Source organism: Leguminivora glycinivorella, chromosome 5 (genome assembly GCF_023078275.1).
Source record: "Leguminivora glycinivorella isolate SPB_JAAS2020 chromosome 5, LegGlyc_1.1, whole genome shotgun sequence".
In the NCBI taxonomy this organism is placed as follows: domain Eukaryota; kingdom Metazoa; phylum Arthropoda; class Insecta; order Lepidoptera; family Tortricidae; genus Leguminivora; species Leguminivora glycinivorella.
The window spans coordinates 14,463,950-14,480,383 of NC_062975.1; the positions used below are offsets into that span (position 1 = coordinate 14,463,950).

Consider the following 16,434-nt stretch of genomic DNA (forward strand, 5'->3'; position numbering starts at 1 on the left):
CCGTTAACGGACACAATCTAACTATCCTCGTTGAAAGATATCAAAAAGTAACTAGTAAGTAAATTTTTATCCTAAGTGCCAGTTTTACGAATAACATTTACTTTTTATGTGAAAATACATCCAAAAAAACTAAAAAAAAAATACACAAAAATAATTATATTAATACACGAAATTTGCTTGACGTCATATAACATTTTATCTTTATTTTGCCCGCATAGTTAAAATCTTTCGGTTTCGTCATGTTACACCGTGTATTGTATGTAATTTTTTTCATACGTATTTTTTATTTTTATTTTGTTGTATTTTTTATATTCAGCAGAATTTGGTCAAACACTTTTATAATAGGCATCAAATCGAAGACATTACTCGTTCTATTGCATGCGCATGGATTATTGTCAAACAAGCAATAAACGCTTCATCAACTGGCCACGAATACAGCTGCATCATTTTTTGTGTTTATAGTTGTATTTTTCATGGTAGATAAAGTTTCTATGAAATTAAATTACTACGCTAAAGGGCGCTGTAAACAGTGTGCCGTGGAATGGAACTTGGAAGTGCATTTCTTTAATTAAAATTGAGACTAAGCAGAATTACTAATCTTGCATTCAAATGTGCATACAAATGTTATTGTCACTATTTATGACTAGGTAAATCCGGTATTCGGGAAAAATTCAAGCCGAGTGAACAATTAGAAAATATAGGCACTATTTCCTATTGAAGAGGACAAAAGCGGCTACGATTGTTTACTGTACACTGCACAGTGTAGAGTGGCTACCATCAGTGTGTACTACTCGTAAGTTACTCGATTGCGTGGACGTCACAAAATATAGTAATTTTTGATTCTATTAAGTACCCGTTTGGAGATACCTACTGTTCAGTTTCTACATACATTGAATGAAAATCGACTTCCGTGACGTTTAAATACGCTGTCGAGTAACATGTTTAAAACGTGTGGTTACTCCTCAGTAAAATGTGCGGCATAAGTCACCTGGATCGGCGCGGGTCGCCCGAAGTTCATAGGTAAACCGGCGGTATATAAACCCTATGCGGTGTCACCCGCCACATACTGATGCTGCCCGTGAGTGCATCCAGACTGCATTACAATGGTGAGTGACGTCATTTTCGTTGACATCCGTTGACGATTCGGAGGGATACGGGAAAGAATTAGAAAAGCCTTTTGTTAAAATTGGAATAAATAGGCGTCTCCTAAAATGTAGCTATCTATATTTTATTACCTTTTACTTCAAGTAATAAATGATCAGTCAGTTAGCGACACTTATTAATTGAATTATAAAGTGTTTATCAATTTTACATCAAGTTTTCTCACGGTTTTTTAGAAAATATGTTTTTCTAAAATTTTTAAATATTGTAAACTTCAAAAATCCGTAATTAATATTACCGCGGGGCTATTGTCGGCTGAAACCGACACTTTTATTGACGAATTACCGATTGAATAACATCGATGGACTACATACATATTTCAGCGTGTGAACAATACGTAGATATAAGTTGCGCAGACAATAAAAACTATACACATGTAATTAAAAAAAAAATATTCTACACTGGAGTTTAAAGAGTTTCCACCAAAGCCGGAAGCGCAGCTTCGTTTGAAACATGATTTATGCCAAAACCTGCCGGGTACTTAACTGCCACAAAAAATAAATTTTGCAACCATTACATTTATGTATGAACTTTGATAACCTCTTAAATAACTTAGGTATGTAGTCAGGGGGTAGGATTAAATACAACATTTATTATTTCAGGGGGCAGGATTGACTATTTCATCACCTTCTCCAAAAGTTCTATTTCCAGACTCAAACATCTTAGATTTTTGACAACACCTCCGCTCTGTGATATGATGATATCAAATTCACTGCAGATTTAACCTAGTTCGTCTGTAACTGTTATTGTAAAATATGAGTAAAGACTGTTGTAAAACTTTAATTGAATTTATTAAGTAAATTTTCTCCTAAAAATAGAACAGTTATAAATGTTATAATATTACTAGGCCGGGAAAACGCTAGGTTGAACAAGAAGATAAAGCTAAATAGATAAAAAAATATAAAAAAATATAATAATTCCTATACCCATTAGAGAAATTACGCTAAATATACTATCTAAAAAATAAGAAATAAACCGCCTTAATATCTTCACACTCATCTAAAATTCCTTAAAGCTCCGATCTTTAAACTACTGCCTCACCGCTAACCAGGACTTGTGAACCCTCAAAACCACAATCTGAGTTTCCCCTAAAAGAAGGCTTATTGCCCCCATCAACCCCCACACCAACCGCCTTATTTCTGTATTTCTAGTACCTAATTTTCACTACATAACTTCAGAATTTATAGGTCTTATCTGGTGATCTTGATTATGAGATTCGCCTTATCAAATAGGTCTAAATCTGGAGTCCTTAAATTTCCATTTGGGCGTCGAACGCATGACTGAAATCGCAAGCGAGCGGAGCGTTTAATCATACCATGTGGGATATCAAATGAAAGGGCTTTGTAGATTACAACTATACAGGGTGGAAAGATAAATCAAACCCTACACGAAAACTTCCTTAAATCCTTAAGCTGGCTCTTTTTACTTAAAAAATTAGAACTATTTCTAAAAAAAAAAACAAAACTGGATTCAAAGATTTTCTAAAATAAAACACTCTCTATTTGATAGTATTACTATTCGGGATAAAATTTCTCTAATAAACATTTGGCCTGCGGATTTAAGAATATGGTCCCTTAATAAAGCGTTTTTTTCATACACGTTATGTGCGTAGGTAGGTTTCTACTAGCGTTTCGTTTCGTGAGCGTTTGTGCCATTCGGCTACGGACCCAGGGAGTGTAAAAAGAGAAAATAATACCTCTAAACAAAGATTGCATCAATACCAAAAACGTGAAGACGAGGGCCTTTGAGGTTGTATAAATATTTGGTTACTAAACATAAATGCAAAATAAGAAAAATCCTTGTCAAACGGCGGTACCTTGCTTGTCCCATACCTCTTCATTCTGTGCCATTCCGACATTCACTCCCGTCACGTTTCATGAGAGATATGACGCGTTTACGTGACCCTTCGTCTCATCCGAGACATTATCGTAAAACTTGACAAAATTGACACATCGCCGTAAAGCTTGTTGCAAATGTGATTTCGACTTTTGTTGCATTTCGAAATTTTTACATTTTAAACCCAGGAGCATAATTTGTGTTTATTCTAATCTACATATACTTGAAAACTGGTTATAATAATCACAAAATGCTTCAGAACATTTTATGTCAGCCCTTGCTGTTCATTAACTTCCTCCCATGTAAGTTATAATTTTATGATACAGTATGTTAACTTTACTTCAGCTTAAGTTCATACATAATTAAAATAAATATTATAGGACATTCTTACACAGATTGACTGAGGCCCACGGTAAGCTCAAGAAGGCTTGTGTTGTGGGTACTTAGACAACGATATATATAATATATATAAATACTTATATACATAGAAAACATCCATGACTCAGGAACAAATATCTGTGCTCATCACACAAATAATTGCCCTTACCGGGATTCGAACCCGGGACCGCGGCGTAGCAGGCAGGGTCACCACCGACTGCGCCAGACCGGTCGTCAAATTATAATTGTATTTGATACTTGTTTCTAAGATTATGTTCGGTTAAATGAGTTTTAGAAAACCTTGTAGTTAGTAGGGGAGTCTTCTGTCACAAGTATTTATCATACTTATTAGGAGATTCTTAGCAAAACTTATTGTAAATTGTATAAAATGTTGTAACCAAAAAAACAATTTTCATTTTCATTTTCATTTTTCAAGTCTTGGATTGTAGTCCCCACGCTTTTATTTATACAAAGATTTACAAAGAAACCTGCAGTTTTATCAGCGTTTTGTGTGTATAAAATAATTATAATAAAAATTAAATATACTTACGACCCTGCCGACACTTAATCAATGTATACCAATTGCTACCATATTGGACATTTTCGAAAAAAATATGTAGAAAATCTCCTATTAAAAAATTGAAATAAAAAGTAACGATTTCTGATCCAACAGATTAATGGTTTGTTTTCTTGTTGCCCACGTATGCTTATAAAATAAGAAAGTCCGATAATTAATTAGTTATACGTGTTTTTTTTTTGTGTGTGACTTTACATCTAAGAAATCGAGTTAGCTAGTACTTATTTCCTATACCCATAACTTGTGTGAGTAAACCGCGGTTTCGACACTCCTTTAAATTTGCCAACATCGTGAAGAAAGCCAAACGGTAAAGTTCATCTTCCGGCCTATGCATTTCCTGGTGCACGGCGCGGAAATCGCGAGCATGGAAGATTTCGTCATTGCATTGTACAAAAGATGTGTCGGAATGAATATGCTTGTTAACTTGTTAAGGCACTATTCATGATGTCTAGGTGGTGTCTATGATCTGCAGAATGCGGATGACTCAATTTCAATATATAACCTATAAGGAAAATAATAAGTGCAGATTATAACTTTTAGAAGTGTAGATATTTGGCTAATGATATTAATACAATTCTATGTAAGAATGATAGCCAATATAAGGAAAGAATAAATAAACACTCGACATGTAAAGGCGGGGTCGCTACTCTTGAGAAAGGTCCTCGAAATTGGATCGAAACATGTCGAACGCTATATCGACTTAATACGTGAGTAACCCGCTTAAAATATTTTTTAAATAAATAAACACTGATTTAAACTTTCACGATTATTACACATAATTATTTTTAAATCGGGACTTACTCGTAATCGGTTAAAATAATTCAATAAAAAATCGTTTATATTCACAACCATTGAAATATACGACGCATTATTAGTGTACATTCATATATACTGAACATTAAAGAATCAATACTCGATTAGTGCAACGGAATTTTTAAATCCATCAACTTTTATTCTTTTCTTGACATAGTTAGACATTACAATATTTGTTTGCTTTCATGCCCAATATTGTTTCATTTCAAATATCTTATGAATCTTGTGTCAGATAATTGTTATTTTTGACAACCCTAAACAGTCAAAAGGGATAACGATTCGACCCTGAACCGTTGTCAAACTGCGGTTTCGTAGAGTTTCTATTTTGTGTTCGTTAGTCCTAGTATTTATTCCGTGGTTTCGTGCCTGACTATCCTAGGGCCTATACAAAATCCTTGCGCAAACGCAACACCTACGTGAAAACAGGTTTTTGCTCGCAGAATGCCTATCAGGCATATTATCTTGGCGCTCATCTTCACACAAAGCGCTCGGTGACTCTCCATTTGTAACTCAATAGGTACTCGATAGTTAAGATACCTATCTTAGGTTCTATGTGCACAATAATTGCACACAGGCTTAATAGGCAGTAGGTACTACTTACTTTACTTATAAATAACTTAGCAGTGAAGATTATGTACTTACATTAAGAAATATAATAAAAGCGAAAACATCTACTTACATGGTTCCAAAATAAATTTTACGAACAAATTATGATAAAAATATATATTTAACCAAGAACATAATTTTAGTAGTTTTGCAAAAGGATTTCATTAAATGGTGTTTTTTTTCCGCACTAGTTCGCAAAGTAGTTGGCAGTAGTAGTACATTTATTTTCAGATCGGAACTTAAGAATGCAAATCTATCTCTCGAATACCTTCTTTTCTGCACTTGTAGTGTAATGCATAAAGTCAGTATGACTTTGACGGAAGTACTCTATACAGTTTATATACCTACCCGTAATCGTATGTTGTGAAATAAATATATCTAATCTTATCTAATCTGTCAATGCTTGTGTTTAATAAATATTTTTTGATAATATTAATGGATTTTGGAAATTTAAATAACTCTTGTGTTCAGATCTCCATGCTACTCCTGACGTTGACGGTGCTCGCCGCGGAGGCTCAGCAGCCGAAGCAGGCACCGGCCGGCGAGTCCATTCCCATCATCCGGTTCGAGACGGACGGGCCCAACGTCGACGGGACTTATAAATGGGCGTATGTATAAAAAAAATCGGTAGGGTCTTATTTTCTTCTTCCGCGCACGCCTCTCCGTATTGCCTACAAGTAGGTACAACCTTGACTGCTCCTCTCCTCTAGACTCTGGAGTTCAGAGTAAGCGAAGCGTGAAATATTTTTGACGTCAACCTACTCACTATTGAAAAGTAATTTGTTTGCAAACACGTGATTTTTCACTCGCGTTCCTGCTGCTGCTGTTTGATTTAAATTAATAATTTAAAAAGCGTTTTGCGCAAATTCTTTACTAAATTATAAAATCTAGTTTGGTCATTATCTAGTCTACACATTCGTGCACTTCATAATTCAAATTAATCATTTTTATTTCTAATTGCTAGAGTAGTTAACACGACTCGTATCCACAAAAATATTTTTTTTTCTAGCTACGAGACAGGCAACGAGATCACCGCGGAAGAGTCTGGTTACGTGAAGAATTTCGGCAAGGGAGAGCCGGAGGAAGTGCAGGTGGCCGAAGGGAAGTTCAGCTACAAGTCTCCCGAGGGACAGCTTATATCGCTCACATACATCGCGGACGAGAACGGGTTCCAGCCACAGGTAACGTAGCTTCTTAACTGATCTTTAGTACGAAGCCATGTTTGGCAATTTAAAGTTCAACTGTTTACTCTTAAAGTTTTGTCTAATCATATATTCAAGTAATCCTGAATTTACGCATGAGTCCCGAAACAAAAAAAATATACATGCACATCGTGCAACATAGGTAGAAAATTACCTGCATGCGTAAAGTGCTTACCAGACAACATCGCAATTCATCATCGGTAAGCACCAATGAACCAAACCAATTCATCCACTGTGAATAATAATTAACTGATGTAGTTAATTGGGGTGTACATTTTGTATGAGGAATCTTAATTTTCAATGTGCCACTACCCCAAAAATGTGTAGGTACATTTGACGGAAAATTCTGAAAAAAATTGCAATGTTTTTTTTAGTGGAATCAAGGATTATTTATATAGGATTTACATACTTCATACTAAGGGCCAGTTGCATCGACCACATTTGACAGAAACATCATCGTCACGCAGCAGATGATGTCTATGGAACTTCCCATAGAATAAAAATTTAACTAACGCTTTAACGGCGACAGACGGTTTGATGTAACCGGCCCTAAGAATAGTACCTCGATTTTTTAGCGCCACCTATTAAATACTATTATAACTACACTGATGCTGCCTACAAATTATTTTTTTTCAAAATGTGTATTACGTGATATTATGATTTTAAAATAAAGAAAACACGCAAAAATATTTGGGGAAAATATGATTTTGGCCATTTCTAGGCTGCGAACATCGCCATCTAGTTTTAAACCTAAAAGGCCCGTACATTTCAGCTTTTTTGTATGGGCTTTGTCAGTCCAGTATGAAATCGTTCTTGGTGGAAGCGAATAATTTAAGCGGTGAGATATAAAATCTTTTGAATTCGATAAATTAAGCAAGACGCTAAAAAAAATTCGTTTATTACCATAACACAAAAATAGTACAGCTATGGAAAAAAAAGGTAATATGCTAGTAGGTAATCCGTGTTCTCATGATTAAGGATAAGGTAAATGAAACTGACAAACCCAACCAACGGTGTGAAAATGCATAGAACGTGACAACGCACATACAAGACTAATATCATACGTTCGTCTGACACAAAATCGGAAAAATATTATAGTTTTAAATTTATAACCCATCGGTATAACGCGGCTTGTGCATTTTGCTTGACCAGACAAGTGACATCACTGGGTGTGTCCCTGGCGTGGGATACCTATTCCAATAGTTATATTATAAATGTTGCTAGGTATATTTTTTGTCTTACTTTGCCTACGCAAATCAAATTTTATAGACTGACTAATTTACTATAAATAGGTATTTATTTACATTCGACGAGTAAGCTAAGGCACCATTTAAGAATTCATAATGATTACTTCTTGTTAGTGAGTTTTAAATGCTCATTGCGTAAACTAAAATATTAAATGTGAATGATTTGTTCAGTTTATAGGCTAACCGAATACCTAATCTGCGTCTATAAAATAAATTAATGCCTCAAATTTCAATTTGTAAATTACATGTTGTTCCTTATTCATTTCATTGCTAGTATTGAGAAAATGAATTATAATTACTGAAAAAAGCTACCTATAGTCATTTTCAAACGTTAGTAATTGGTTGTAGCGCTGATAGGTAATAGGTACCTGAATTTAACGAATAAAATTAATTATTTAGTACTCACAACACAATCCTGATTAGGCTCAGTGTGCGTAGCCGATTGCACAAACGCTCATGAAACGTTCAAGATAATATCTCTTTCGTGGCTTTCTATCCGTATCGCTCTTGTGTATTGGCGCGACAGAGCCAAACTACATTTCTGGGGCGTTTCGGTGGCGTTTCGCGTCGCATAAATGCCATTCGGCTACGGAGCTAGGGTGCTTTACATAGCTACAGTTTAGTTAATGGCACATAACGTCCAGTTACATCTACACAGTTACACGAACATAAATATCTGAACACGTTTTTATGTTAAAATCGAAATAAATTACACATATGAAAGAAAAAGTGACCAAGGCCTCCAGTGCCTGAGGACGTTTTTATGTTCATAATATTAGAGTGACATGGAAATCGCGTCATTGCGTCCTTTTCACACTTGCTATAAGTGCGAGAGGCCGACCCTAAGAGACATGGGAAATAGGCTCAGGAAAAGAAGAAGAAGTGCGAGGATGGACCGACGACGTGATAGGCCATAACTATCACGCTACCTACCTGAACGCATCCAGAACATTTTCGTGTTTATACGAGTATTTATTTTTATTTTTGTATCTTTCACATTGGCAATGAAACACTAATTATTTATACTACTATCATTTTTTTAACAACAACTATGAACCCTACCGAATTCACAAAAATTGTATATTGTATTAGCATGAAATCTTTTTAAACTTGAGAACTTATTGCTGAAACTGATAATTTAAAAACAATGCAAAGTATTTCACGCAGTAAAGACTAAGCTTACTATAATCAGATGCCGCTCCACCTGTAATTGTGTAATGATACCTAAAATTAAATTACGTGTTCTCAACACCTGTTAAAGTTCGCGGTGCATCGCTCGCGGAGGCATCCTTGACACATTTTCTCCTGGGGCCATCACAGCGCTGTACAAGTCAGTAACAATATGTTACATGTCTATATATTTTACCGCTTTTAGCACATTGACCAGAGATGTTCGCAGAATCAGATACTGGACTGACTAGTTTGTGACTCGTTAAGTACGATTTACACATGACGAAGCGCAAAAATGTTTTAATGTTAAACTGCATACTGCGTGAAGGTTACTTGTTGAAAAACATTACTTAAGAGGCGAAGTTAGACCGTGCTACGGTTAGAAGAAAATGGCTGTCTTAGAAGGTCCAACTGCATTTTATTTTTGAGCCGCATTGCTGCCGACTGGATTAACAATTGTCACCATAGTATTTTTGGAAGAATTTGGATATTAATTTGGGGGATATTTCAGAGCAGCGAACTAGCGCAAGTATTCTAGTAAAATGTCATGTAAAGCCTGACCAGAAATATATGACTATTGTCAAGATGGCGCTGTTATTCTGATGTATGTGGTGACAGTTCAGTATAGTATGAAGAAAATAGTTCTAATGAAATTCCGCAACATGGTGCACATATATTTCTGGCCAGACTTTAGGTCAATTGGCTTGCCATTGCCAGAAATATAGAAAATAGAATAAAATTTTGTTCACTTAGTGTCTTTCTTATAAGGGGAAATGTCCTCAAAGGCGGAATCGCGACCTACTATAGAGAAATATTTAACAACTAGTGTTCCTTACTACTCGTCGAGTGTAAGTCGTACTTTACAGCTGCACCATGCCCCATTGAAATTTAATTAAGCTTAATAGGCGTATCGAAATAAATCCTCATCGGAATCGCTTTTTCATGTAAAGCAAGCAGTAACATAAAAGTTTTGTTCGACCTTGAGACTGAAATCATCCTAAATCTAAAATTAAAGACAATAAGTGTCATTGACCTAGTCAGATCCGACTTTTATCTGAATTTGGCTTCTCGGACGTTTTTGGGTAATATATCTAATCTTGTCAGTTGTTAGTGGGCATAATTGTAGTAAATTGATGTTATGTAATTGTAAAAAAAAAGATACAAAATAAACACATTAATACTTAAAATTACCTATTATAAATTATATACTCTCTTAGTTACGTAATTCAGCAAAATAATGCTGGAAACTCCATACTTTCCACACTTGTTTCACGATTTCCGATTAGCATATGAATCGTAGATGTACATTTGTACAAGGATACATTTACTCATTGCTTTATGATAACATACCAATATAACCTTTCCATAAATGATTTTGCGGTTCGGAGTTTCTTAACATGATTAGGTCATTTTACTTACTGATTGTGTAAAGTATTGTATGTTTTGCGAATTTCAATAACTTTATAGTCGATACAAGAAATGTTAGCAGTTTTGAACGTATATGATGTTGGCAGCTGATGCTGATGTAATTGATGATGCATTTTCGCTTAGTCATACCCATTTACGTGTATTTATTAATGAAAATTTAAAGTGATGAGCACAGAACTTTATTTATATAGAAGAAACAAGTTCATCTATTTGTATAGGGGCCGAGCGTGTCAAATTTTGTACTGAAGTTGTTTCTTGCCTGTAATTTTAAATATGTCTCAGGCTCTTGATTGTTCATAATTTTTGTGTTGTTGCAATTGAATATCACGTAACGAGGCATTTTTTATGTTTTGATTGACTTCAACTTACAAAAATTGACGCCCGAAAGCTGCAAGCTGCGATTAAAGACGGACAACTCAGTGGATTTCACTGAGTTCATTTGACACGCTAAGTAGATACGTTTGCTTGATCTATGGTATATATGACATCTGTGGTGATGAGCGTAATCTTAAATATGTATAAGCATACTATGTAAACTTAAAGGTATATATGCGAACATTTTACTCTTAACTACATTAACAATTACCTATCTAAAGAAAACAAAAAAAAAGGTTGAATGTGATTGTGAATCCCAAAAATATATTTTTTTAACAAATAATACACAAGGAATCATTACCCAATTTTTATGATAGGATATTATATAATATCTACGATACGATACGATACGATATTATTTGTATGTTTCACGTAGTTATAAATTAAGACTACGAAAAACTTTACGACAAATTAGGCTTGTAATAGCCAATGTCGGTCGGCTGTTGTCAGTCTGTCGATGTTGGGCATAAATTTTATTGTTATCAAGAAAAATCTGCAATGTGAAGACAGGTATCTATATCATGTTCGCAATTTCAACTCTTTCAGTTCAGTCAATTTTTTTTTTATTTAACATAATGTAAAATACCCTATAATGGACGGTGATGCCATTATGGACAAAATAAACACAAATCATTAAAAATAAGTATCTAAAATTAGTTTCTAAAAACTGACGGTTTCTAAACAAGAGTCATAGAACTGCCTAATTTTGATGTTTCAATTAATTCGGTTATTTCTGAAGGATTTGGCGGCCAGATTAAAGTCATCACTTTACTGAAAAAAATATCACGACGAATTCTTAGCAATGTTGCTAAGAGAGTTGAGTTCATGTATAAAATAATAAAAAAATAATACTCGGTGTAAACTTGAATGAGTTTTACTTACTGCATTAACCATGAGATAAGGTATAAAACATACTAGTTTGTTACTCCAAAGATATAAAGAAATAGTGTTATTTTGCGAGTGTCCATAACTGGAACCGGAAAACTGCCTACCTCCTATGATGGACAAGGAACAATTTACGAAACCAAAATTTACAAGAAACAATCCTTTGTTAAAATAACCCAAACTAATTTTATTTGGGGTATATAAAATTAACTAATTAAGTATCAGTTTGCTTTAAAAGTAAAATTTTAAACTTATTTCACTGTCCATAATGGGGGATCCATTACTGGAGAACTGCCGTCCATGATTGGAGAAAAAACACCTCATTTTAATTTGTTAACTATGAAGAAACCAATCGGAGTATCTATTCTGCAATATGCTTAAAATGTAAAAGAAGGATAAGACATTTAAGTTTTAACACGCTTAGCGGTAAAATTTATACGTGTATCAGTGTAATATCAAAAATAGGCAAAATTTTATCTTAAACTGTCCATGATTAGGTCTGTTACCTTATACGAGTATAATATCATGCAAAATTTGCTAAATCTCCGTGCAATCTTTATTATATTACCTGTTAAATAAACATAACAGTTTTGTTTTCTTTCAACCCTTTAATTGCTAATTAATGGTGGTATTAAACCCTCAGCAAAAAACAGAACCTCACAGTGTCCAATAACTTTTAAAATATCACAGAACAAAAACAAGGATATTTGATACATTATGCTTCATAAGATCATAAGAAACCATACCAAAGTAGTTATGCTCAAAGTCAGTCTGAAAATTAGCAAGTAGGTACGAGTACCTATGTCCCATCTCCACGTACGAGTAAGAGGGTTTCAGAATAATTACGTAGTAGAATAGTTACGTAAAGAACGTAGAAAATCCGAAGAGCGCGGGTGTGCAAATTGGTAAAACGCGCGGGCAAATGTCGCCGCGAAATATCAAACACCGACCCATGACCTGCGGCCGTTTCTGAAAGTTTACAGCTTATCACTGGAAATTTTCTATTAAATACCTAAAAAATAATATTATTTTATTTTAGCAGCTGAAACTTCCCATTTTTATTTTATTCCATCTATATCCTATATTTTAATCTTGCGTATACAGTTTAGTGTTTTATCAAAGTTGCGGGTAATCGCGTAATAGACATCAGTTTGACGTTTGAGCCATTTCACAAAATGTCACGTCAAAATTTAAATAAGATAGTGGTTGTGGCTCACAGTATCGTAATTATTATATAAATTATATTTGACAAGTGACTTCACAATATGAGATTGTGCTTACAAAATTCTGATAAAAGACAGCTTAATTTTGAACACGCAGCAAAGGCACACAAAGGCCATGATATCGTGGCTAAAAGATAAACTTATTAGTGTACAAGCGGATACAGCCTTTTTCATTGATCTATTTGGCCTCACTTCTATCCCTAAAGAGCACACTACTCATATTTATAAGATTTGGTATACAATTTTCATAACAATGTACGTGTGAAAATGAACATACTAAACATACTTTGCAAATATACAATAAGTTCAAAGTCGTTGTGCACATTGAAATTTCATGTAACTTCTGTCTTCCGCCAAGACTTTCAAAACAATCATATTTTTAACGTATCCATATTTTAATTAACATATACTGAAAACAATGATAGACAACATGGACCGTTTCTGGTCAGGTGTGTTGTGTAAAGTTATATTTTTCCACGGTTGTATACCTAAACATAGTCCATCAGAATATTATCAAGAACACACCTATTGCCAAAAACTGCGTAAACCCATTCGTCAGTCGATACCCATTATCACTATCGTAACCTATTGGCAAACTGTGCGTTATGTAAATCGGAGTTCATTTAAATTGTATCTGCCATAAATCAGTGGCAGATGGTGACAATAATGGCGTACTTATTTTAAATTTGTTTTGTAACCAGCTCATCAAGTGGGTAGGGTTAGTCTGTCAGCTATTGCATTACATGTGGATATGAAGAAGCTTGGAAGAATTTGTGATTTTAATTATGTTAAGTGTAATCTAACCTTTGATGAACTCTTACGTGCTACAAAATTTGCATAATTTAGTTAAGAATATACCTACCCGGCCAGTGAAAAGTCAGTCCGACATAAATTGGCAACGATTTTAACTGCTGTGCCGGTGCAAATATTATTTTAAACGACAAACTTCGATGAAATTATAATGTTTATTAAAATCGTACTACGTATACGGCTGCGAAAATACGAGTAGAGTAGACCTGCACACATGCTGCATGCTACATGCTGTTAAATATTTACAGAGTATTTAAGTAGTCTAGACTTTCTTGTTTTATTGTGTATACTTATTACTGTCCTCCCTAAATAATTTTGAAGTATAACCGACCAATATCTCTAAATGCCAAATTTAATGGGTACTCCAGCCTTGAAAATTACAATTTATCACAAACGCGTGATATTTACAGACGTTTGTCAGACCGTCCCAATTTTGGACTACTTATGTAAATCAGTAACATTAATAAGTGTTAAAATAAATTCATTTACTGATATTTAATAGTGCTAATATTTGGAAAAAAATAAACACCGCCGCCTAGACTAAGTGACAATCGTTGACGCTGCTTACGTGGCACTCGAATCGCAGTTTGGCTCTGTCGCGCCATTATAGAAGAGCGATAGAACTAGCTACGAAACACTTACGAACCGCTAGCGATTGTGACGTTGGCTAGTTGGGTATATTAGGTATACCTTTTTATTTTTTTGTGGATACATACCAGTCTTTTCCTCCTTCGGTAGTCATATCCACAAGACATCACCAACTCACCACTGCTAGACAACAATTAAATAATTCCTGGTAAATATTTCCGTTTACCACAATTTTATAAGTTCCTTTCATTATTTTTCAGGGCGAGCACCTCCCGACCCCACCGCCAATTCCGCCAGCCATACAAAAGGCCCTGGAGTACCTCAAGACCCTACCGCCAACGCCCGCATCCACCAACCTGCAGCCTCAGTACCAAGCGGCGCCTTTCAGGAGATTCTGAACTAGCATTTAAATTAAATCTCATAGACGAACATTTATATTTAATTAGTGTACTTATACGATTGTATTAGTTAGGTATGCTTATACAAAATGAGTGTTGTGCTAGGGCACTGTAACAAGTTACGTCCAAAATGTAAGGGTGGAATTTATGTACATTTATTTTATCAAAGTAAAGACGTCGGTTAAAAATTAAACATAACAAACCGATGTCAAAACACAATGTGTCAAATAATCTCCACTCGTACTTCCTAAAATTTGTGCTGAAGTCTAGTCAAAGGTTCCACTTTATCGCTTACCATAAGAACGAGATCGTTATTATTATTTTTTTCATTTTGAATATAAACTTGCAGTTTTGTATATGGTGTTAACGAATATGAACACATAATTTAAGCTCATTCACACTTCCAAACTATGATATTTTGAAAGTGGGAAAGCTTAACCCCTTGTATGCGGCCTGTCAAATTTGATCATTGAAATAGTGTGACCTTGACATTTAAAACAATAGATTAAAATTACCACGCACGTCTAAGCATACGAGGGGTTAAGAATCGGCCCATCTTAGGCGCCAGTACCTTATTTAATACGAATACCCTCAAAGCGTCCTTATTGAAAGCGGCAAATTGAGACATTTTGCTGGAAAACGACACAAATAGAGCGTATAAACTGGATAAGATTTCGTATAAGATAGAAAATACTTGGAGGATATCAAGCTATAGATCATATAAATATTAGGTATATTTTTGTTGATAATTACAATGTGAAACAAAACAATTTGTACGAGTGGAATACAGGTATGTCTGGTGTTTGTATAATGGTACAATGTGCCAAATATTAAAAATGAAACCAACTGGCTTTGTCACTGTCAGTTTTGCCATGACCATGCTTATTATATCATCAACATTAAAACATGGCACTGACAGGTATATCTTAAGATTCTTTATGATCAAAATATCTCGTTTTAACATCATTTTACAAATTTACATTAAGTTATTTGATTACAAGAAAACTAGAAGCAGCCTCATTCACTCATTCATTCCTTATAGTTTTCTGACTAAAAACGAACGAGTTCATAACAATACGCGATATTTTAGATTGTTTAAAAAAACGAGTTATTTATATCATTGCTCTGATTGAGAGATCTCATAAACCTGAACTCAAAAGATTAAGACAGGAGACTAAACGTAAGTTTAAGAGTTCAAAATATACATATCTATAAATATTTTGAGTTATCTCCCTGTTTCGACACCCTGTTTATTTAACACTTTGTTTTAGCTAGTATTTTATCTTAAAAACGCTTTTTTTTGTACAAATCGTTTGTAATTTTATTTTTATTATTCCCATACACCCACACAGTCATTGTTTAAACCATTAATCTCTTGTCATCGTTTTCCATGTTCTTGTTAACAGTCCCATCATTAATAATGATTCCATGGACATTACCTTTATCTCATATTAAGAATAAACAAAACAATAGCGGTGCAAAACAAACAAAACAAATTAAAGGCCGAATATGCAAAGAAAAAAAATGTAACAAGAGTATTGTGTGATTTTGCTGATATTATAAAATTCATAGTTGAAGGACAAATAGTGCATTCATGGAATTTGTAGTCCAGTGAGCAGAGTGATGAGTTGATCAATATAAGCGAGCTCCGTCTGCTAATTATGTTACGAAGTTTCACTTCTTCCGCGCCAAGGGACTCCACGAATATTTTTGTTTCGCTGTAAGTACTCGTACATA

At 34.5% G+C, this 16,434-nt stretch overlaps 1 protein-coding gene across 1 annotated transcript; it reads left to right on the forward strand.

Annotated features, from left to right (window-relative positions):
• The first annotated feature begins 1,075 nt into the window (after nucleotides 1–1,075).
• Nucleotides 1,076–16,007, forward strand: LOC125226739 (endocuticle structural glycoprotein ABD-4-like). Its single transcript, XM_048130823.1, has 4 exons — nucleotides 1,076–1,106; nucleotides 5,843–5,979; nucleotides 6,381–6,552; nucleotides 14,560–16,007. Exons 1-4 carry the CDS (start codon nucleotides 1,104–1,106, stop codon nucleotides 14,695–14,697), a joined length of 450 nt encoding a protein of 149 aa, XP_047986780.1. The 5' UTR covers nucleotides 1,076–1,103; the 3' UTR covers nucleotides 14,698–16,007.
• Nucleotides 16,008–16,434: the final 427 nt, after the last annotated feature.

What these genes read in the sequence shown, in the direction of transcription:
- LOC125226739 (XM_048130823.1), top strand. An exon ending in GACGGGACTTATAAATGGGC is followed by an intron (nt 5,980 to 6,380) that starts GTATGTATAAAA and finishes TTTTTTTTCTAG; the next exon opens with CTACGAGACAGGCAACGAGA. An exon ending in AGAACGGGTTCCAGCCACAG is followed by an intron (nt 6,553 to 14,559) that starts GTAACGTAGCTT and finishes ATTATTTTTCAG; the next exon opens with GGCGAGCACCTCCCGACCCC.